This window comes from Equus przewalskii, chromosome 25 (genome assembly GCF_037783145.1).
Source record: "Equus przewalskii isolate Varuska chromosome 25, EquPr2, whole genome shotgun sequence".
NCBI classification, from domain to species: Eukaryota; Metazoa; Chordata; class Mammalia; order Perissodactyla; family Equidae; genus Equus; species Equus przewalskii.
Window position 1 is genome coordinate 35029667 of NC_091855.1, and position 23465 is coordinate 35053131.

General features: G+C 53.8%; 1 protein-coding gene across 3 annotated transcripts in view; it reads left to right on the plus strand.

Annotated features, from left to right (window-relative positions):
- Nucleotides 1-23465, plus strand: part of RIN3 (Ras and Rab interactor 3) — a 123505-nt gene that overhangs the window by 38428 nt on the left and 61612 nt on the right. For all 3 annotated transcript variants that reach the window (XM_070593099.1, XM_070593101.1, XM_070593100.1), the window contains exon 3: nt 11973-12090. In XM_070593099.1, the coding sequence (XP_070449200.1) occupies nt 11973-12090 (118 nt within the window). The remainder of the gene's footprint in view (nt 1-11972; nt 12091-23465) is intronic.

The following is a 23465-nucleotide window of genomic DNA, read 5'->3' on the forward strand; positions in this document are numbered from 1 at the left end:
ATGCTGAGCTGGGTCATGCAGGATGGATGGGCAGGATTGGGATGAGGGAGCTGAGAGGGTCTGTTGGAGAGTAGGGGGGTGATAGAACAGCACAGGCCGAGCCCCAGAGCGGGGCATGAGCTGGGCTGGGGCACACTGGGATGGAGGGCAGCATGCCTGGAGGGATTGGAGCCACTGGAGTTGCTGGAGGACAGGACCACCCAGCATTGATCTACCTGTGACACCAGCCTCGGGCTCAGGCCTGGGCCCGGAGTAGATCTGGCTCTGATTGCTCATTGGAACAAATGAATGAAGGTTGGCCGGGAGGGCGCGGCTGGTCTGGGGAGCTGACGAAGCTGGGCCGGGTGGCCTGGGGCCTGCCAGCAACAAGAGGCAGGGCTGCGTGGCTGTGTTCACTTTCCAGGTGAGCACACGTTAAAGCCGGGCTTCAAGCCCTAACCCGAGCCTCAGCCGCTGCAAGGGGCCCAGAGAGCCCTTCACCCCGGGCAGGGGAGGTGCCCAGGCTGCTCTTCTCCAGTCGGGGGGCTGAGTATAGAAACGAGCCAGCTCCAGGAGGTTCTGAAGGGACGCCTGTGTCCAGAGCCTTGAATGGGATCCCGAGAGTGAGACCACAGGCTGCTGTTAAGACCCGAGGAGACTGCGCTGCAGGCCGTCAGTGAGGCCCTTCCACTGCTGCCCACTTGCCGTGCCCTTGGAGGCCGCAGGGGCTCGGTCAGCCCTGAGGACAGCAGAACTGGAGCAGACGCGCCTTCTCCTGTCTTCCCTGCCCTCCGCCCTTACACCCTGCTCTGCCCGGCCCCGGGAGCTTCTGTATTTTCCAGCAGAAGCAAAGCTCATGCTCTGATAAAAAAGATTGGCCAACTTTCGCCCAGAGTTGCTCTTTGCACCATCTTGTTGATCCTCACAGTGATTTCTGCCAGGTAGGTGGTGTTATTAGTGTCCCCATTTCCAGATGAGGAAACAAAGGCACAGAGAAGTTAATTTACTTGCCTGCCGTCACACAGCTAGTAAGAGCAGAGTCTGCACGGGGTGATCTTCAGGGATGTTAGGAAGGCCCTTTGATGCAGAATATCATCCCACAGAACTGTCCAAAATTCAACCACTGATGGCCTCAGTGTTTTTAAAGATACAGATGTTACGTGTGACCCCCAGGCTGTGAGAGCTCAAAGGGTCTTCAGAGATCACCGGGACCCACGCCTCCTGATAAGGAGGATGCTTCCTCGTGTCCGGGGCGGGTGGTCAGGAGACTGGGGATCCGGCCCTTTCGTCCCAAGTATCTGTGTGACCTTGACCACGTCCCACCCGCTCCGCCACTCGCTGCAGCCTGCTTCTCTGATAAGGTGTTGGAAACATGTTGACCCATTTTTGATTTGTGTGTATCCAGAAACGGGGCAATGAAAAAGCCGTCTTTATTCATTCTGCACCCAAACGGCGTTTTTTAAAAATTTCATTTTAGAAGTTACAGATTTACAGAAACGTTGCAAAGATAGTACAGGGCGTTCCCACGTCCTCCTCACCCAGGTTCTCCTATTGTTAACATGTAACACCAGTGTGGTACGCTTGTCACAGTTAATGAACCAATATTGATACATTAATATCAACTAAAGCCAGCGGTTTGTTCCGATTTCCTCAGCTTTCACCTCATGTCCTGTTCCTGTCCCCCATCCAGGGGACCGCGTCACGTGTGGTCGTCATGCCTCTTTATCCTCCTCCTGGCAGTGACAGTTTCGCAGACTTTCTTTGTTTTTAACGACCTTGCCGGTTGTGCGGTGTCCTGGTCAGGTATTTTGTAGGATACCCCTCAGTGGGGTTTTTTCGGGTGGTGAGACTGGGGTCGTGGGTTTGGGGGAGGAAGGCCGAGGGTAAAGTGCCATTCTCATCGCACCACGTCAAAGGTACATGCTGTCAACACGACTTAGCGCTGTGGCGTTGACCTTGATCACCTGGCTGAGGGTGCGCTTGTCAGGGTTCACCCCCGCAAGGTTACTCCCTCCTCCCCCTTCCGCACTGTCCTCCTTGGAAGCAAGTCAGTCTGCACAGCCCAGCCCTGGGGAGTGGGGGGCTGTGCTCCACCTCCTTGTTTGAGTGTCTGTGTAAATTATTGGCACTTCTTCTGCACAAGAGTTCTCACTCTTCTCCCCCATTTACTTATTTATTCAATCACTCGTTTATATCGCTATAGACTCATGGATATTTATTTTCTGCCTTGCTTCTGGTCCAATGCTAGCACAATTAATTTCTTCAATTATTCCACCTTGGGCCATCGGGAGCTCTTTCAGCTGGTTCTGGTGTCCCTTGGACACACTCCCATCACTGTATGTGTGTTTCCTTTGTTTGTTTGTTTTTTGGAGCACTTCCTTGCTTTCTTACGCTACAAGATGCTCCAGATGGTCTTGTATATTTCTTGCCCTCATCCTAGAATCAGTCATTTCTCCACGGAGCCCTTGTTCCTTTTATTGGAGAATAATATTAGAAACCAAGATCTGGGTGCCGTGTGTGTTCGTTGGTACTGAAGTGTCATTGCTTCTAGGCCAAAAGGTGGGGTTTTTTTTGTGAGGAAGATTGGCCCTGAGCTAACATCTGCCACCAATCTTCCTCTTTTTGCTGAGGAAGATTGGCCTTGAGCTAACACCCATGCTCATCTTCCTCTACTTTACACGTGGGATGCCACCTCAGCATGGCTTGAGGAGCGGTGCTAGGTCCATGCCCAGGATCCAAACCTACGAACCCCTGGCCGCTGAAGCGGAGTGCACGAACTTAACTGCTGTGCCACCGGGCCGGCCCTAGGCTCTTTATTTTGTAAGTGAAGAAACAACTCTGATGGTCAGGAGCCTTTCCCGAATAATACGGCTACCAAGTGGTGGAGCACGATTCGAACCCACCAACTGACTGCCTTTGAAGGCTTTAAAAAAAACACGATTTCTTGGCCTTATCCCCAGAAATGCTGATTTCCTTGGTGTGGAGTGGGGCTCAGGCATCAGCAGGTTTTGAAAGCTCCCCAGGTGATGCTGCTGTGCAGCCAGGACTGAGAAGCTCCGCTCCACGCCGGGCTACAACTTCCTTATCAGCAATGGCAAAGGTGGGCCACGTGCGTCCAGAGTGGGCTCCAGCCACTGGACCCCCGGCCTCCACAGGCACCGCAGCCCCTGCACTCGTGGCCTCCGGGAAGAACCAGCCACTTCTGTTCCTGCCCCAATGGGCATGATTGGAAAATTTCCCCAAGCAACTGGAAAATAGTCCTAAAATAACAAAAGTGGAAAAGCAGACACTCTGGATTGTCCGGGCCAAAAATGGATAGTAAAAACAAAACCATTTATAGTGTATTTAGCTTTGGGTTCTTATGTATTTATTTGGCGAGGAGGAGGGGAGTGCAGTGGCTGCGTAGTTCTCTCCCAGCTGTTCCTGAAATCAGTTGGTCTTTCCAAACCCACGCCAGCCGAAGGTAGACAGGGAGGGGCTCCCACACGGGCTGTTCCAACTCCAGGACTGCAGGAATGCATCCGCGAAGCCAACTCTTGTGCAAGCCTCTTAGGATCTGGGAAAGACCCCAGGGCACGCATGCTGGGAGAGTATCTTCTAGAAGGAAGGAGTCCTGGGGCCCTTCAGACCCCCTGCCTGACTAGAATGGAAAAGCCAGCTCAGAGAGGGGAAGTGACTTGCCAAAGGTCACAGCAAACCAATGTCAGAATTAGGAAGGACACCAAGTGTCCTGCCTCGCAGCCCAGTTCTCTGACCACTACCCCACTGTTGTTTTGGGAGATTGGGGAGGGGGAGTAGTCCTAGCTCTTCAAGGAAAATCAGACCTCAGAGTGAGCCTGCCACCCATCGGTTTGCTTTCTGCGAGTTCCTAAGCTGGTGCAGGGGGAGCTGATGGAAACGGGGAAAAAAGAGGGAACAGAAGGAGTGGACTGACTCAGATGTCTGCTCAGTGAGGCACCAGACGATGCCTGTTCCCACAGAGGAGAGGGGTTGTGCGAGGATGCGGCGGCACAGCGGGGTTTGCTAGTGGCCTGGTTAATCCGGAAAGGCATTCAGGAGAGGCGGCCCAGGGAGGGTCCTGTGGTGGGCATGAGTCTGAAGCTGCTCCATTCGTGATAACCCGGCCAGCCCAAAGGCGAGGGTCCTGGAGGTGGACAGAGGAGGCCCCAGTGCCTTGTCACCTCATGTTCCCTCACTGCTCACCTTGAGCTCATCCTTTCACTCAGAGCTGAGGCCTGAAGTCTGGAGCTGCTCAGGGGGTGCCTGCCCTTGTCCAGGGTGCGTGGTGCCCCGCCACGTCACCTTTCTCACTCATGGAGCATCATGAACAGTTGAGGATAGGAATTCTGCCCCTGTGCAGTTTGCCCTCAGGGCTCTGAGGCAGGGAGAGGGGCACGGGGGAAGGGAGGCGCTATATACTGAGTGCTTAATAAATAGAAGCCCCTCCATTGAAGTCACCTGTACAATTCTTCCAACGCTCCTTTGAGGCACTGGGTCAGCTGGGAATGCTTTCAGCTTCAAGTAACAACAAACCCAGCCTAGGGTAGCTTCAGCTATGAGGCTACTATTGTTTACCCAATCAGAAATCTGGAGCTTGGGGTCCAGGGCTGGTTTGGCAGCTCAGTGATGTCTTCGGGTTCTTTCCACCTTTCTGTTTCCTCATCTTCAAGGTGTTGGCTTTTTGTCCTCAGGTTTGTCGCCTCGTGGTTACTGTATGGTGGCTGCAGCTCCAGCCATCTCACCCATTTAAAGGCAGGAGGTCACAGGCAAAAGGCTTTCTCCTCCTAGGCTCAGATTTTTTGTCAGGGAACAAATGTTTTTTCCAGATGCCTTCCTGGCTATCCCTAAATGGGAGGGAGGCTGATAAAGGGGGTGAATGGCAAAGGGGAGCAGAATAGCCATGATTGGCTTTGACCAAACATAATTAATCTCTTGAGGCAGGATACACTGCAGCCACATCAGAACTGGCGTCAGTTAGCAAGGAAAGGGAGGGGAGAGTTTCTCAGGGAGCTAACTCATCGTGACTGTTCCGGGCAGGAACTGTTCGGATCCCATTTTGCAGAGGAAGCAGCAGCCCTAGTGAGCTCCCACAGCCGGGAGTGGCCAGCTCAGGGCTGAACTAGAGTCAGGCTCCAGAGCCTGGGGGCTGGCATCTTCCGTGGAAGGCTCAATGCTCTGCACTTTCGCTTCCCCTCTCTGTTAACCAGGCCTCTCCACACACTGTTTTCTCATCTGTATGATGTGTAAAATCTCCCACACCCCGGGGAGGGAGATGCTGTGAAGTTTCTGCAGCCTCTGGCCCGGTGCCTGGCAGAGAGCACATGCTCGTTTGACACTCAGCGGGCTGGTTGGTTGGAGGACATGTAACCATAGTGGCCACAACCCTGACCTGAAGCTCCCTGGCCTTGCATCCTTGTCCTGGCTCTGCCTCTCACAAGCACGGTGACCTCAGGAGGTCTTTTTGCATCTCTGGCCCTTGGTTTCTTTGGCTGTAGAGTGAGGAGCCGGGCACATCACCCTGGAGGCCCTCCAGCAGCGCTTCCTAGAAGGAAGAAAGAAGGGGGGCACCCAAAGGATGAGGCCCTTGTCCACATACCGGCTGTATCATAACAAACCACTTCAAAACCCAGCGGCTTGAGACGGTCACCTCTGATTGGCTCACGGTTCTGCGGGTCAGCGGTTTGGGCTGGGTTCCGCTGAGTGGTTCTTCTGCTGGTCTCCCTGGGGTCCGTCATGTAGCTGCAGTCACCTGGCAGCTTGACTCGAGCTGGCTGGCCTGAGCTGGCCTCACTCAATATCTGGCAGCTGGTGCCGGCTGTTGGCCGGGCCCCACGACTCCAGCAGGCTCACTGGGGCTTCTTCACGTGACAGCTGTGGTCCAAAGGGCGAGCGTGGACGCTGATACGTCCCTTAAGGCCCACGCTCAGAATTCCACCTTGTCGCTTCTGCTTTCTTTTGGAAATCAGGTCCTAAGGCCACCCTTCCAGGTGCAGGAAGTAGACTCCACCTCTTGGTGGAAGAGCTGCAAGGAGTTCGTGGCTATTTTTGACCCATCACGTAGGCGAATGGTCTTCAGTCCTTCTTCCTCTCTGTTTGGTCCAGCTGTAAGCAAAAAAAGATACGTAATAACAATCTTATTAATAACTATCATTTGTTTATCAATTGAGATTATGCATATAAAAATCTTAGCACGTGGTTTAGTGCTCAGTAAATGGTAGCAGCCTATAATAAGTATTGTTATTATTCTTTATTCAGTGCACACTCTGTGCCAGACATTTTAGATGCATGATCAGCAGTTCTCACAGCAACCTCGAAAGATGGATATGATGATCCTCACGCTCAGATGAGGAAATTGAGACCCAGAGGAGGAAAGTAACTTGCCCGTGGACCCACAGCTAGTGAGTAGCAGAGCTGGGGTTCGAGTCCCTCTGCATCTCTAAAAAGCTGGCTGCAGAGGGTAGAAAGAGAAGTAGGGTCTTGGCAGATTGGCACATGGATCCCTCGGAGGGTGTTGGAGGAGCCCGGGGGGCCCATCCAGCTCTCTAGCCCCTGTGTGCTCACCCGCAGCAACATTGTGGGCAGCATCTCCTTAGAGTATAACCAGTGGACCCCCGGGGAGGATGGGGGGCGAGGGGTACCCAGACAGCTCACGCAGGTGGTCCTCCGCCGGGCTCTGACTCTGGTGGAACTCTGCCAGATTCAGTGCAGGAGATTCGCCATAATCTAGAATGCTCTGCAGGAGTCACTACTCTGCATTTTTTCCCGCAGTTTGCTGTACAGTGACACTGTTTTTGAGATGCTGACTGAATACCTCCCAGAAGGGGCCTGTGACTAGCTCAGCAGCTGAACCTCCCCAAAGGGGAACGTGGAACAGACCGTCTTATTCCCAAAGACAGTGGCCAAGGCAGACCACTGCTGGGGGTTCTGCCCACAGCAGGCACCTGTCAGTGCCCCCTCCCACCTGCACTCCAGGCAGGAAGGGTCAGAGGACTCCCCTAGCCTCCCTCCCTGCCCTGCCCCCACCACTCACAGCCTCCTCCGCCCCCAACCCCCCTAGAGCCTTATCTTGGTTTTCAGATAAGAGCCCCCTGGGGCTGGCTCCTTGGCCGAGTGGTTAAGTTCGCGCACTCTGCTGCGGCGGCCCAGGGTTTGGATCCTGGGCTCAGACATGGCACCGCTCGTCAGGCCACGTTGAGGCGGCATCCCACAACCCACAACTAGAAGGACCTGCAACTAAGATATACAACTGTGTATGGGGTGGAGGGGTTTGGGGAGATAAAGCAGAAAAAAAAAAAAAAAAAAGAGCCCCAGGACTTGGCCATGGCAGAAGGAAGTACTATGTGAGGCTTTGTGGCCCTGCTGAAAGGGTGGGTGTTGGACGTTCAGAATGGGGGACCTGTGGGAAGCCAGCCTGGGGGACTTTCCACCCCTCTCCACATCCCTGCCCCTCGGTGAGTAGATAACACAGACAAGATGGCACCAGATAAGCGAGATGCTCTTGGTGGCACCTGGTGTGAGTCCGGCTGCTGCACTTCCCCTCTGCGTGGCCTCCGGTTTATTTAACCTCTCTGTGACCCGAGTCTCCATCCATCCAAGGGACTAGTCCTAGCCCCTCCTTCCAGGGCTGTGGGGACAACCGGGTGATGCCACATGTAAGGTACCTGGCCCAGAGCACAGACGTTAGCCGCCATTTTAACTTCTGGCTCCTTCCTATCGACTGAACCGCTCTCTCGAGGAAATCACCTTTAATTTCTAGATGGAGCCTGAGGCTGGGAGACTGAAGAACAAAAACCAGCCATGGGGGAGGACATGGAGCCAACGGAGCGTTAATCCTTAGTGAGCCTCTGTGGAGACCCACTCATCCCGGGTACCGTTGGGCGCCTCCGGGATCAACTGTGCAGTTACTTCTTCAAACACTGAGAGGCAGGGCTGTGGTTTCGTTTCTGCTGGGTGGTCATAGGTGTTAGCCCCATTTACAGAAAAGAACGCCGAGGCTCAGAGAAGGCACGGAATTACCCAGGGTCACAGAGCTCGTAACTGGCTGCTCAGGACCCTGTGGGAGTCCAGGAGGAAATACAGATTGTGACAGATCGTGACTTGCCTCCCAGCTGGAGGAGCTCCTGTCATCTTTCTTTCTATCAGTGGAGGGTGGAGAACACTGTCAAGGTCTCAGCAAAGCGGAGAAATCTAGAAACAGTTCTGTGTTGGGTGTGAAAGAGCCAATTAGCATGCAGGGCAGCATCAAGGGCGGTCCAGTGGAGGCTGGCAGCTGTGGCTTGTCATTGCAGTCACCCTAGGGAGAGATCTGGGGCGGTCAAAGACACTCAAGGAAGGAGGTGACCATCATTAGAGTAAGAAATATGCATTCTGCTGTGGCCCTGGCCCTCTGTAGGTCTCTCTTACAAAAAGTCCATCCTTATTATAGGCATCCTTATTATCTTCTATTTTGTTCTCTTGTATTTTATGTGGAAAAAAAAAAGGTCGGTGGCGTTTTCACTGATGGGTCATGACCCACAGTTTGAAAAACACCAGCTCCTTCCTGACACTCGGGGATGGAGAAGGGCATTCTGCTGTATGCACGCGCTCTGAACAGGTGACCTGGGCATGTGTCCCCCACACATGCACCACGTGTGTAAAGAAAGCACTTGCCTGACAAAGACACCGCCAGTCTGGTTTCGGCTCAGGAGGGCACCGGCCCCGGCTCTTGCCCTGGCTTGGGGTCGAGGGTCCAGGTTTGCTCTGTCGGCCTGCCCAGGGGCACCACTGGCTCCGGCCTCTCCCCATGCTCTGCTCCCCCAGGCTCTGGCAGGGAGGCCCTGGGGGCCACACTCACCACCGCCCCCACTCACACGTGCCCACTCACGACGCTCCACAGCAACTCTCTGACACCACCTGGGTGTCCCACAATTGAGTTCTGGCACTGACTGCCTGGAGTGAGTGCAGACCCCACAAGTTAAAGGGCAGGTCCCCAACAAGACTGCCCTCACTGCAGGTGCCAGACCCAAGTCGGGGTCCCTGGGCGACCTACACTTCTGTCTGACTCGGTACAGACATGACCCCCCTTCAGGTTTGATAATCCGCTAGAATGACTCAGAAGGCTCCCCGAGGGCACCCTACTGGACTTCAGATGACCGTTTTATTATCAAGGATTCAACTCAAGAGCAGCTGAATGAAGGGCGCAGAGGGGTGAGGTCAGGGGGAGGGGGTGCAGAGCTCCCACACCCGCTCCTGGTGGAATCTGGGCCCCTCGCCCTCCCGCAGGGCAGTGTGTTCACCAACCAGGGAGCCCCACTAAGCTTCAGCGTCCAGGGGTCCGACTGAGTTTCCTTTCTCGGGCGTGAGTGAGGACATCATTGGCCACCTGCTTGAACTCCACCCCGGGTCCCTCTCCCCTCCCCCGAGGTTGGGGGTGGGGCCACAAGTTCCAGCCCTCTAATCACGTGGTGGTCTTTCTGTGGCCAGCCCCCCGCTTTGAAACTGAGAGCCACAATGAGTCACCTGTTAGCGTAAACTCAGGTGTGGTCAAAAGTGGCTCTTGGTGCATAACACAATACATTCCTGTCACTCAGGAAATTCCAAGGGTTTTTGAAGCTCTGTGCCGGGAACTGGGGGCAAAGACCAGATGTATTTTTTATTATGCCACACTCACCCACACGCCATTCTCTCTTTCTCTCACACACACAGTCACATTCCCTCACACGCTGCTGGTTCCCCCTGGCCTGGTAGGCAGGAAGAATTCTGAAGAAGACGCCAAGTGGCCTCTTTCCTTTGAAAGACAGTGAGTTCCTGGGGTCAGGCGAGGTTCAGGTGAACTCATCAGCTCAGCGATGCTGCAGCTCAGAGCTGGGCGGGGCTCTGCCGGGAGCCCAGGTGTCCCATCTGAGCTGATGGAAGGGGCGCAGGAGGCCTCCAGAGGTGAACCGACCTCCTGCTGGGTCCCCTAGGGAGGGCCGCCTTCCGGGGGGCCGGGGCGGTGTGCAGCCAGCATCCCGCCTGCCTCCCGTTTCCGCCTCCCTCCCGTCCCCCTGCATCCACTCCGGGTTCTCATGCTCTCTCCACTCTCCAGCTCCGGGACGGCAGCTGGGAAACTCATTTCCAAATGCAGCTCAATGACTAATAGGTTCATTGTGTCGCTGCTTCCAGAGGGACACACACTCTCACACAGAGCAAGGGACCCACCCTCTCTGGCCGGGTCCGGGGGTAATTGCGTGCTCAGGATCAGGGTCTAGAATTGAGGGGCCTGAGCTCAAATCCCAGCTCCAGCACTTACCAGGCTCGTGGTCCTGGGCATTACTTACCTCTCTGCCTCAGTTTCCTCATCTATGAAATGGGGATAATTATAGCACCCCCCCCATCACCTTAATAACAGAATTAAGTAAGATCACGGGATCTCGTGAACCCGGGTGAAGGCTTGGGTGGACTAGGGAGGCAATATGGTTAGCTGCTACTGATCAATAATAACGATGTCATTATAGTGTTTTATTAACGATGATGATATTAGCCATTCTAACAGCATAGCAATATGGTGATAATAATAGTAATCAATAACAATGGCAGAGAATTTGGAGCATCACCAAAGGGGAGGGAGGGCAGTGTGCCTGGGTGGGCAAAGGGACGATGCCATCTCGTTGCTCCTCCAGAGCCTCACGCTTGGGGCCACGTCCTTGGGATATCCCAGAGGCCCTGGTCCCCAGCCTTCCCTCAGCATCTTGGTCTGGACTCCTGGTCATTCAAACTCCAGCCTGGGTGCTTGGGGCCTGAGTGGGAGAGGCCTAGACCCCGGGGCGGAGATGAGGGGGAGAGGGTGGGGGGACACTGTGGCCAAGTCCTTTCTCAGGAAAGGAAGGCGTGTCCTTCCCCGGCTAAGGGACACCCTTCCTCCTCCCCCAGGGGAAGCTGTGCCCCAGGAGGCTGGGAGATTCCAGAAGGGTCTGTCATCACCTGGAAGGAGGGATGAACTGGGGTGGGGCCAGCAGAGACTAAATAGGACAGTTTGAAAACAAAGTTTGTGGGAGGAAGCAGGGGCCTCCTCCCCATGATGGCGGTGGGAGGGCACTGCCCCTGGGGCGCTGTGGGGTGCGACCGGTGCAGAACTTCGGAGGCACAGTCCCTTGTGCTGAGCGGAACCACGGCCCAGAGCAGAAGTAGAGGGGATGTGTCTGTGGACATGCGGCTCTGCTTTAGACTTTGGGTCATGCTTGGTTACTGGAACGCAGATACACCCTCGGGCCCAGAGGCATGGTTGCTCAGACTCGAATAAATCCACACGAGGAGAAAGGACGCGACGTGCCTCACCGGGCGGGACCTGTGGTACAGGGAGGGTTTCTTCATCAACAAAGCTCGCGTCATCGGGTTGTCGAGAGGATGGAGCAAGTGCAATATATGCAAAGTATTCGTAACATTTCCCGTCACAGAGAAAGCTCTGTATTGTTATTAGCTGTTTTTATTTCCATGGGAAAAAAAAGTGTGAATTGACTAATGTCTGTGATTGTTTCCAGCAGCCTCCCCCAGAGCGTGCGTGCCGGGCTGTGAGTTGAAATTCAGCCTCACTCCTGTACATTAGAGTTTGTCTAAGTTTGGACCCTGGACCACCACCTGTATCAGAATCAGCCGATTCTGGACACTCTCCCCCACACACCGGACCAGCATCTTGGGAGGGGGGTGGGGCAGTGGGGGAGGGACACAGGAATCTCCATGTTAAATATTCTCTGCCAAACTCCGTGTCTGTAGCACAGAATTCTTTCATAAACATTGATTTAATTGACCCCCGTCAATGAGCAAGTGAGAAATTGAGGCTCAAGGAGTCAGAGGACATGGGCCAGGTGACACATGGCTCTTGGGGCAGAACCCCCAGTTCTCCTGAGGGATGCTTCACTGCCCCCTACCTGCCTCCTTGTTTCTGGAACATTCCAGATGACTTCCATCTCACTGTTGTCCTTCTAACCTCCACCCAAATCTTTGATTCACGGAGTCCCCCGCTTCTTCCATTGCAGACGTTCCTGGTCCGCCGGGACAGCAGCTCGAAGCAGCTGGTGCTCTGTGTCCACTTCCCTTCCCCGAACGAGAGCTCATCCGAGGTACTCGAATACACCATTAAAGAAGAAAAATCGAGTAAGTACCCGTCTTCCTGTGCTGGCCTCTGACCACACAGCAGTAGCAGATGCTACACCCTGTAACCACAGATGCGCCTCTCGGGCTGGAGGGGTTTAAATTTAGAAGAAGGGGGAAAGCTCTCAGTCTGCTGAAGTCGTTTGGTCAGGCTTGTTTTAAACTCAGTTTATCACTCAAAGGCCATGTGAGTTTCCGCTCGCCCATGTCGTGGCTTCTTGGCTCTGCTTCCTCGTGGCCACTGCGAAGTTTCCCGTTGTTAGCTCAGGCTGGAGAAAGGGAAGAAACGGAGAGGAACTTTCTGGGCCCCTGGGTCCTAGCGACAGCTCAGCACACGCTCAAACCATGATCTTGGACAAGTCGCTTAACCTCTTTGAGCCCCAGTTTTCTCATCTGTTAAATGGACATAATAGTCACTTCCTGCCTGTATCACAGAGCCTTTGTGAGGCTCAAATGGCCACACCCTTTGAAAGACAAAAGTTCTGTGTGTGCACAGGGCTGCCAGGAGCAGGCTTGGGCCTCAGTGGAAACATGTTTTGGGGCCCTGGGTCTAGGGTGGGTTTGTACTGATATGCACTGAAAGGGTTTGGGCTCCCACCTCCTCTCATGGGCCATGCCAGGTATTAAGATCCAAGAAGCTTGTTAGGAGCATCTGTAAGACTATTCCAAGTATTGGCTTAGGTCCTCGTATAAATCAATCCAGAGGAGCAAACTTTCTACTCTTGGTTAGCAGCAGAGTGACAACAGTTAAAGAAGGTAGGGGGCCGGCCCCATGGCCGAGTGGTTAAGTTTGCATGCTCCACTTCGGCGGCCTGGGGTTCACTGGTTCAGATCCTGGGCGTGGACCTAGCACTGCTCATCTAGCCATGCTGTGGCAGCGTCCCACATAGAAGAACTAACAACTAGCATATACAGCTAAGTACTGGGGCTTTGGGGAGGAAAAAAAACGGAAGATAAAATATTTATTAAGTATTTTATAAATATATAATATAGTTATATTTATATAATTATATCTTTACATAATTAAATATTATATAAATATAATAAATATTCTTAAAATATTTGTTAAATATTTTGGAGTGCCTGCTTCTCAAGAGACACTTGTGCCCGACGCTGGGAAGATGCAAAGATGAATAAGACAGCATCCTGGCATCAGGGGTCTCCCAGTCTAGTTGGAGGATGGGGGACATGGTGGATGGGAGAGGCACAGCCATCACCAGTTGCTGTGCAGTGTGACAGGTGTGACCGCAAAGGGACCCCTGGCCCAGGGGCACAGAGGATGCAGACCATGGCGGGAAGGATTCGGGAGAGTGCAAAGAGGAGGGAACACAGGCTGGGTCCCAAAGGGCGAGTGTATTAGTTCAATTAAAGGCTCATGTTCTATCTCTAGAGGGGCACACGAAAGTGAAAGCAGAGGCAGGTTCCTGTTCTTGCGGTAGGGGAGCCTTTCCAGGGACCCAGACTCAGGAAGAATAGGAAAAACACAATCCCCTCGGTCGCAGTCTTCAACAGGTAGTTCCTGAGCCTCTGCTCTGCGTCAGGCTCTGTGCTTGTGTTGGAGACACAGCAGGGAAGCAATTGCAGTCCCTGTCTCTCGGAGCTTGCGTCGGGTGAAAGGAGGAGACAGTAAGCGAGTGACCACCACAACGGACGGACAGTCAGATGGAGTCAGGCTGTGGAGGACAAGTGAGCGGGAAGATCACTCAGCTGCTGCAAACGCTAATGCCTTAAACCCAGAAGAGGCTAGTTCCCTGCTCGCATTCAGGATTCACGGTCAGTGGGGGAGGCTCATTCAGGGACCTGCCCTGACGGAGGCCTTGCCTCCTTGTGTTCGCAGCCTCCAGCTCCCTACCGTTGACATTGTGCCAATAGGCTGGAAGAGGAAAGAGCTTGGAGCAGGCTTGGGGGCGGGTCTTACCAGCAAGGCCTGGAAGAGGGTGTGTCACACATGTTCACATTCCATTGGCTAGACCTCGGTCACGTGACCAAACCCAACTGCAAGGGAGCCTGGGAAATGTGGTCCAGACCTGTGTCCAGGAAGAAGCAGAGGGCCTGGATCTGGGTGAACTGCTAGGAGTCTGCTCACTGGGTAAGGGGAATGGCGTGTGTGGGATTGTGAATTTATATAGCAAGCCTTCATGAGCCGTTTCCTGCAGCGTCTTCAGGGAGGAAAGTATCGGCATCTCAAAGAGGATGGGGAGTGCTGTAGTTTCCCCAGACCAAATATATGGCGCCTCTGATGACTGCAGAAGGGGTGAAGTTGTCTCGGGGGCGGGGGCTGCACAGACCCTGGGTGCACTTACAGCCTCGTGGGAGAGATGGCCGTAAGCCTGCCTGCTTATGGACTTAACGGGGCTTGTGTCCTCCTAATTCTTCTTGGGGGAACCAGGCTTTCCGGGACTTGGCTGCCCAGATGCTGGTTACCTGCGATCCTTTAGAAACCCAGGAGCCAGCCATGCTCTTGGATCTCAACACCAACATCGGGAAGGTAGCTGAAGTGGGGAGTAGTGCTGTGCTGAGCACGTGACACGTCAGTCTGTGTTCCAGAAGCCCAAGGAGGGAGCGTGGTTCAAGGGCAGGCTCAGTGGGAAGGCTTCTTGGAGGGTAAGGGACTCAGGCTGGGCCTACAGAATGTCGGGAAGTTCTGCTTTTCTCCTCTGCCCCTTTGCTTCTGTCCCCACCCTCCTGCCCCAGTCTCCAGGGTGATCACTTCTACATCTTTCCAACCAACCAGTTACACCCCCCTGCCCCACCCTGGCCTTTAGGAGCTTGGTCAGAAAGCATGCTCAGGGCCTACCCCATGGAACCAGGACTTCATGTCTGGCTGTATATCTCATTCCTGAGTAGAATCCCAAGTGACAAAGCAGGGCACTTGGGGATGAAGGCAGCTTACTTCCCCGGTTTCATGTCTTCCTCCCAGAGTCATGTGGTAGAATCTTATTTTCCTTTTTTTTTTTTTTTTTTTGGTGAGGAAGATTGGCCCTGAGCTAACATCTGCTGCCAGTCCTCCCCTTTTTGCTTGAGGAAGATTGTCCCCGAGCCAACATTCCACCGATCTTCCTCTATTTTGTATGTGGGACACCTCCATAGCATGGCTTGACAAGTAGTGTGTAGGTCTATGTCCAGGATCCAAACCTGGGAACCCTGGGCTGCCAAAGCCGAGCGGGTGAACCCAACAAGTATGCCACTAGGCCAGCCCCTCATTTTCCATTTTTAAGCCTTTAAAAATTCGCTGCTTTAGCTTTGCTGAAAAGACCTTCAAAACTCAAAGAGGAACATAACTCTTTAATCATGATTCGTTTCATTCACTATAACTACACAGATGTCGTCTATACATTTGTGTGTGTTTTATTTTGCTCTTTCTTTATATTACTCCACGGTTCCCCAGACCTCAGCCCCCTGAGTTCTGCTCCCAGGACGAACCCAGACAACATCAAGAAGGGACCTGGTGGTGTGTTTCTTTGTCTCCTTGACTCACTGCTCCTCCCTCTCTGCCCTGTCTTCCTGTTCGGTACCTTCCTCCCTAGCATAGCGATCGAGCACAGACTGTGGAAGCCACGCAGCCTCTGTCGGGATCCCAGCTCTGCCTTTTACCACCTGTGTGACCTTGGCACCTTACTTAACCTCTCTAGGCCTCTATATGGGGATGATAACAGTGCCTCCCTCATAGGGTTCTGGAAGGAGTCAGTGTGTCTGAAGTGCTCAGGCCAGTGCCCGGAGCACAACAGAGCATTAGAATAATGTTGTCGTTATTATTATTATTAATCCTCCTGTGGGTTTAAGCCAGAAGGAGGAGTCGAGTAGTCTACACATATGGTTCCAAGGCTCTGGGTGAATCCCAGACGGGCACATGTGGGCCTGCCTCTTAGTCCCTCCTGGGAGGAGGGAGCCACCAATCCCCTGAGTCCTTCTGTGGCCGTGGTGGCCGCAGTGGTGGGCAGCCTGAGGAGGAAGTGGGCAAGGGAAAGGCCCAGGGCCTGGAACCGGGGCCTTTTGTTGGGGTTCCCCACTCAGAGCTGAGGCGAAGGAAGGAGACGAGGGGATCCCCCTGAAAGTGGGTGGTCAACCTCGTCTGTGGCTCCGCTCGTTTGTTTTGAATGAAGAAGAGTGCCCTGGACCACCTCTGTGCTTCTGGGCACCTGCCTTGTCCTCTAGTTCTTTGTCAGGAGTTTCTTTGCAAAACCCTAAACCGGTCAGCTCAGGCTGGTTACGCCGCGGCAACAAACAGCCCTAAGGGCAGAGGCTTGTGCACCGAGTTTGCGCACACGGTCACGTGAGTGACCGCTCCCTGCTCCGCGTCAGCTGAGGCTCTTTACAGAAACAGCACTCTGTGGTCCAGGCTGAAAGAGCAGCTGCCTGGGGGCGGATGGAAAGAGAGAGACGGCGGAATTCCAGGATGGCTCTGAAAAGTTCTGCTCTGAGGCCGCAGGTGTCACTTCCCCTCACTTCTCATTGGCCAAAACAGGTTGGATGCAGGCAAGACACCAGTGGGATGGGAAGTGTCATCCTCGTGCTGGCATGTGACCGGCAGGGATGGGGAGCGACTATTTTGAAGAAGCATGACCATCTGCCTCATCCGCTGTCCTCCTCTGAGCTGCACTGAGGTGACCAGCAGGCCTCGTGGTGTCTGGGTCACCACTTAGCCTCATTCCGGTCCATCCGAGGCCAGATGGGTGAGGGTCGGGGCAGAGAACCAGCAGAAGAGACATTGGGGCAGGGACTTCGGGGACCAGGGAGCAGGACACAGGATGGAGAGAGTCCGGGCCAGCTTCTGGCAGCAGCCCTGCCCCTTTATGGCTGAAATTAACCACCTGGCTGGGGGACGTTAGCTCCTTTTTCATTATTCTGCACTCTTGAAGACGGTGACAGTGACACATTCATGTGATGGCATATTTTTGCTGGCTACTAAAAAAAAGAAAACCAGTTGGCCCTGCCTCTGGAAGAGGAACTATGAGACAGTGGCGGGTGATGTGGTCTGGCCCCTGCAGGAAGTGACTGCCCAGCACTCGGTCCGAACCACTTGCCCTGTGTTCCTAGGGCAGCCCCACGTCCCTCCCTGCCTGTTCCCTACACCCAGGCTGAGCCGGCCTGCCCAGCTCAGTCGAGTTTCTTCCTGCCCTGAGCAGGTGCCCCACTCTCAGGCCCCTGGTCCTTGGTCCGGTGGCTGCAGCTGGTAGATGCGCTTGGGAACATATCCTCCTCAGAGGCAAATGCGGTGAATGGCTGTGCTGATTGGCACGGATGGTTCTCACCACTGGGCTCAGGGACCTGAAACCAAGGAGGGGAGATGCTAAAGTGAGCCCTCCAGGGCAGCAGAGATCTGTATGTCTGGAGGTCGGAGTGTCACCCAGAATGCCCTTGGGCTCCACACCGGAGCTTTGCATTATCGCGTTCTTGGGTTTGAGCTTTCCACCAACTGATCAGTTATCGTAGAATGAGATTTAACCTGTGTTTGAACCAAAATGTACTAAGTCCATTAAAGGTAGGAACGATTATTATTAAAGTCGGGGTTGGCGTGGAGGCCAGCTCTTGCTCTCGTATCAGGGAGGCCGCATCGAAGAGTGGGGAGTCTTGCACTCTTGTCAGTGGAAACGTCTTCTGAGACCACGAGCTTTGGAAAGCCTGGCAGTTCTAGGTTTTTATTCTGTCCCTGTCACCTTCTGACCTCGGACAAGTCACTTCACGTCTCTGTGCTTCAGTTTCCTCCACTGCAGAATGCGGAGCTCTGCAGCACAGCCGTTGGAGGGTCGATGCGTGGACGCGGGCAGCAGCGACCTTGGACGGTGCACCTGGCGCCTGGGGAGCGCTCAGCAGCATCCTGACTATGACGTTGCACTTTACAATGAGAAATGTGTGTTTGGTCTTTGTTCCCATTCCTGGCACAGAGCTCCCAAAACGCATGGAGTTTCTGAAGTGGTAAGAGCCACAAAGGTGTCTTGATATTCACAACCAGTCCCTTTCAACCACATGTGAGGTTATGTTAATGAGGTGACGTAAGGAAAGCAGCTAGGACAGGGGCTGGTTGCCAGGGGAACCAACGTGTGATTGGAGGGTTGGAACTTTTAGTCCCGCCCCCTAACCTCAGAGGAGGGGAGAGGGGCTGGGGGTTGAATCAACCACCAATGGCCAGTGATCTAATCCATCACGCCTATATGATGACGCCTCCATAAAAACCCAAAAGGATGGTGTTTGAGAGCTTGCTGGTTGGTGAGCATGTGGAGGTTGGGGAGAGAGGAGCGCTCAGAGAGAGTGGAAGCTCCGTGTCCCTTCCCACATCCTTGCCCTGTGCATCTCTTCCATCTGGCTGTTCCTGAGTTGTATCCTTTTATAATAAACCCATAACCTAGTAAGTAGAATGTCTCTCTGAGTTGTGTTAGCCGCTCTCACAAATTAATGGAACCCAAAGAGGGGGTCGTTGGAACCTCTGATCTATAGCCGGTTGGTCAGAAGCACAGGTGACAACCTGGACTTGCAGTTGGCATCTGAAGTGGGGGCTGTGTGTGTGTGGGCCAGGCTGGTGGGACTGAGTGTTAACTGGTGGGATCTGAGGCCATCTCCAGTAGACAGTCTCAGAATTGAATTGAACTGTAGGACACTCGGCTGGGGTGGGGGAATCGCTTGGTGATGTGGGAAACAACACACGCTGGCACTGATGCCGGAATGGGAGTGAGTCTCTGACGTCACAGTGTAGTCTCCCCGATGAAATGGAGACGTTTGTGGGGAACCGCTCTCACCTCGCCCTCGTGCAGAAACCCTCAGTCACACTGGCACTTGTAACTGGCTGTGTGGATGGAGTAACGTGCAGCTCACACCTCAGAACCTTCATTTCCTGGGCGCCCTGCTCCCAGAGAATCCTCTAAGAAGCTGATTCATTCTCCTTGTCTCACGGGGGTTATTACCCAGGGAGGTTTGGCTAAAAACGAACCACAGTTTGGCGCTTTCTGGTATCAGCAATTCCCTTTTTGGCCTCCAAATTTGGGGTTGACCCAGGAAAAAAATAGATCATCGGAAAATTTAACTCCAAGAACTTTGTTGTAAAACTTTGGTGAGTTTCTTGCTGTTGTTTCTTTCTAATAGATTTTTAATCGTAGTGGTGCATATGATTTATAGCCTTCCTTTTCTCACTTGAACATTTTGCTATGGCTTTCTCTGTGTTGTCAGACATTTCAAAGGCTTTACATACTACTGACCATGTGCTGAATGGAAGGAAGACACTTAGGATGGGCTCCGTAAGATGTAACCCCTGACGTTGGATCAGTGGGGAGAGAGAGAACTCACACTTAACCAAAAATATAAGCCAGACTGTCATAAGTGCTAGAATGTAGGTGTGGACTTTGGGAACATCAAAATTGGCTGCTTTTGACTGATGGAGATCAACCCAGGCCTCCTTGGGCCTTGGAGGATGGAAAGCAATTGTGAGGAGGAGAAATAGGGACAAGGTGTGTTTAGCTGAGACCACAGCCTGCGTCAGGCTCAGAGACGGGGAAGAGAATCAGGAAAGGGTGGGCCCTGTTGGGGGTGAGGTGACGGGGAGTAGAATCAAAGATGAGGCTGGGAAGGTGGGATTCAGCCAGGCCACCATCGGCCTTGACAACCACCCCCAAGGGGTCAGGAGTTTAGTTTGTGGCATCGTGGGAAGGTGTGAAAAGATTTTGAGCAGGAAGTGGCCAGATGAGATTGGTTCTTTAGCAGAGAGCTTGGCTGTGTGGGTGACGGACGGGACAGCCGACTGTGCCAGGAGCAGGATGGAGGAAGGGGAGGGAGGGGTTGAGAAACCTGCCAAAGGGGAGGGGCTTGATGACTGCCCGGGAACTGGGACTGGGGAGCCAGGAGGCCAAGAAAGGCGTCGGGGGGGGGGGGGGGGCAATGGGGGGCCTGGAGTAGCGTTGCCCCTGGGAGGGGGAGCCGTTTCCATGGGTGAGGCCCTGTGAGAAGGCAGAGAAGCAACACCAGCTCCCTGAAACGTGAACACAAAGACTGCCAGGAGTTTGTTTTACCCTGAGGAAATGGGATACAGGAGGGGTTTGGACAAAGATGGGAGAAAGATCCAGAATACAGGGCCTCAGAGGCAAGAGAAGGGGAGGAAATGGGTTTGTGGGCTGGGGGGTGTCATGCCAGCACCCGAGTGGGTGGCCTCAGCTGTGTGTACAGTGACCACCACCTTCAGGGGCTTTGCAGCTTCAGGAAATATGTCTAAGGGAAAACAGTCCAACTCGGCTGCTTCAGAGAGCTGGTGGCCTCACACAGCCTCCCTTTTTCTGGAGGTGACTACAGAGGGGTCAGGGGTCGGGTCCGGGCCCCAGTACCTCCTGCGCTTCCTGTCACAGGAGAGCACTGGGTGTGGATTATCTTTGCTCAGCTTTTGCATGTGGGGCTCCCACCTTCCTTCCAGCTATTTCTCCTCCCTCTGCCACTCTCCAGGAAATCCTGCTTTCTGGAAATTCTCTATCCAATAAACAGATTTATACTAACATGTGAAAGACTAACACCACCGTAAAGTAGTGCTCCCAACCATGAAGGTGTGCTTCTCAGTAGGAATAAAAGTTATTGTACTGACATTACGATGGTGGAATGTCAGGCATCGGCCAGCAAGGAGCGGGAGTTATTTTTCCAGGCTGTCCCGAACTAGCAGGGGAGGGGGCACCTGTTATGTATAAGGCTCGTCCTGACTGACAGCATGCCCACCGCCCACCCAGGACCTCTGGCTACTTAGGTGGATGGTGAAGTTTCACGGTGCGTCTCTTGCCTGTTCTTCCTTTTCGGGGCCATTTCCCCTGGTTATTGCAGGGTGGAGGCCCCCAGGAAGAGCAGTGATCCTGCACCCCCATCTGGAGCCCACCTGCTTCCTTTGTCTCCTCCTCCACACTCTCGGTGCTCATCCTACCTCTGCGCCTGTGCCCGTGCCCCCACCCCCTCGGCCTGTCCGGTCTCTTCAGTCTTCGTTGTCTGTCTCTTATCTGCACATCGTCTTTCTCCCTCTGGCTGGAAGCTCCTGAGGGTGGAGTTTGTGTCTCATGCAGCACCTGTGGTCCCCGTGGCCCAGCAGAGGGCAGGCCGTGTGGCAGGGGTTCACGAACACCCAGCCACTGGTCAGCTGAGTAATAACACCTCGCGCTTGAGAAAGAGATGGCTGGTCTGGAAGGACGAGAGGGTGGAACCCAGTGGACCCCAATCCGAGTCCCACCCCTGTGCCTTCATCAGCGGCAAGATCTTGGTGATGATGCTCGATCCTCTGCCTCACCGAGCCTCGGTTCTCTCCCCTGTGAAATGCACTCGTGGTCACAGTGATGACTCCTGGAACGACAGACAGTAGGTACTCGTAAGGTTGAGTGCCTCTCCCCGTCCCTCACCGCCCCTCTTCATCCTGGCGTGGGTCTTAGGGTTAGAAAACCCAGATTTGTGGGGCCGGCCCCGTGGCCGAGTGGTTAAGTTCTCTCACTCCGCTTCGGTGGCCCAGGATTTCACCGGTTCAGATCTGGCTGCAGACATGGCACCGCTCATCAGGCCATGCGGAGGCAGCGTCCCACATAGCACGACTAGAAGGACCCACAACTAAAAATCACAGCTATGTACCTGGGGGCTTTGGGGAGAAAAGGAAAAATAAAATCTTTAAAGAAAAAGAAAAGAAAAAAAGAAAACCTGGATTTGCATTCGATTCTCCTGCTTAACCATCCCTGTCGACTGAAGCAAGTTGTTTGCTCCCGGGCCTCACTTTCATGAGCCACGAATGGGGTTCACGATGCCTCCAAGGAAGCTGTTATGAGGAACAGAAAAGACAACATCTGTGAACATCCCTAAAACCCGGCAGAGATTGTGAGAGCGGTGCGGCATGCATGCGTGCACTCATTCTTCATGCGTGCGTGCATCCATGCATCTGTGTGGCCAGCATCTGTTGAGGCTCACAGTAAGACCACGTCCTGCTCTTCAAAGGGTCGCTCGGGTATCTGCGTGGATTGGTCAGGAGTGGAGGAAACAGGCCAGGTGTTGTGGTTCTCTCGGCCTCCCTGGCGGAGCCTCGGAACTCTGGGAGGACAACCCCACCTTCAGGACTTCTAAGGAGGTGTTCCCAGGGGGCTCAGCTTTGGGGGGTTTTTCCCAAAGGGGAAAGGCGATTGTTACCTCTGATCGCCTCTGAGATTCGCTTGGCTCTGGGCCTTCCCGGGTGGCTTCACCACTAGGAAGTGTGAGCAGCATTAGGGCCAGTGTGAGCTTCTGCAGAACTGTGGGTGGGTGTCAGTGAATTGGGTTCTAAGCTGGCTCTCCCAGTAACTTGCTGTGTGGCCTTAAGCAAGTCACTCAATGTCTCTGGGCCTCCTGGGAGAAGGGACCCCTGACCCCACCTGGCAAGAGATGGATACAAAATGCCTTGGAAGGGTAAAGCCCCACACAGACAGCACGTGCTCTTCCTCATTTGCCTCTCCCCGGATGCACCAAGCACCGGAATTATAAAGCCTCACCCTAGCCAGCGAAGGTCCTTGTTGCTGGGTGTCCAGGCAGCAGAGCTGGCCTCTCGGGAAGCCACATTATTATGCCTGTCCCACCAACTTCTCCTTTCTGCTCAAACTGTTTAAAGAAGCAGTCAGAGATGAGACCTTCTGGAAAGTTCCATAAATATGGAGCTGGCGTCTTCCGTAGCTCTTTGTGTCCGTCTCCCCTTATCTGTCGAGAATCAATAAATAGTTTACACTGCTTTTATTGGCAGTCCAGATCCTGGTACATTTTTCTTTTGTGCTTATTGTTGTCATGACCTTGGTTTTTACATTGGAAATTTCTAGGGAACTTGCGCCAGCGGAACTTCCCCCGCTGGGATGTTGTTTAATGTAGTCATTGTTCCCAGTCCAAGGCTGCCCTGGGAGTCCCCAGGTGAGACCCAGTTCCCCAGTAACCAGGCCTTACTCATGAAATCTCACATTGCCTTCAGCCCCCAGTTATTAGGGACTTGCTGTGTGCCAGGCGCTGGACCAGACTGGCCGTGTACCAGGCACTGGGTGGGCTTTCATAGAAGTCCTTCCTCTTGTCTTCACCACAGCCCTAGGAAGCAGGTGCTGGGACCCCCATTTTGCAGCTGAGGAAATTGTGCCCAAGGATGGAACTAGAATTGACCCCGGGCTGTCGACTCCACATTTGAAGTGCCTTCAGCTGGGCCCGGTTGCTCCTGGTGTTGTCTCCCGTGGTCCTCATGCGTCTGGCTCTCCAAGTCAGGGGAGGTGGAGGGCACAAGAAAGGGAGGTGGGGCAGACAGTCATCGAGGATAGGTAAGAACTCTGGAATGACCTTCAGAGTCTTTTTGTTCATTGCAAAGAACCAGAGCTGGACAGAAAGGGAGCAGACGGGGACCAGACGGCTCCAGCCAGGACAGCCATGGTGAGGAGGAGTCC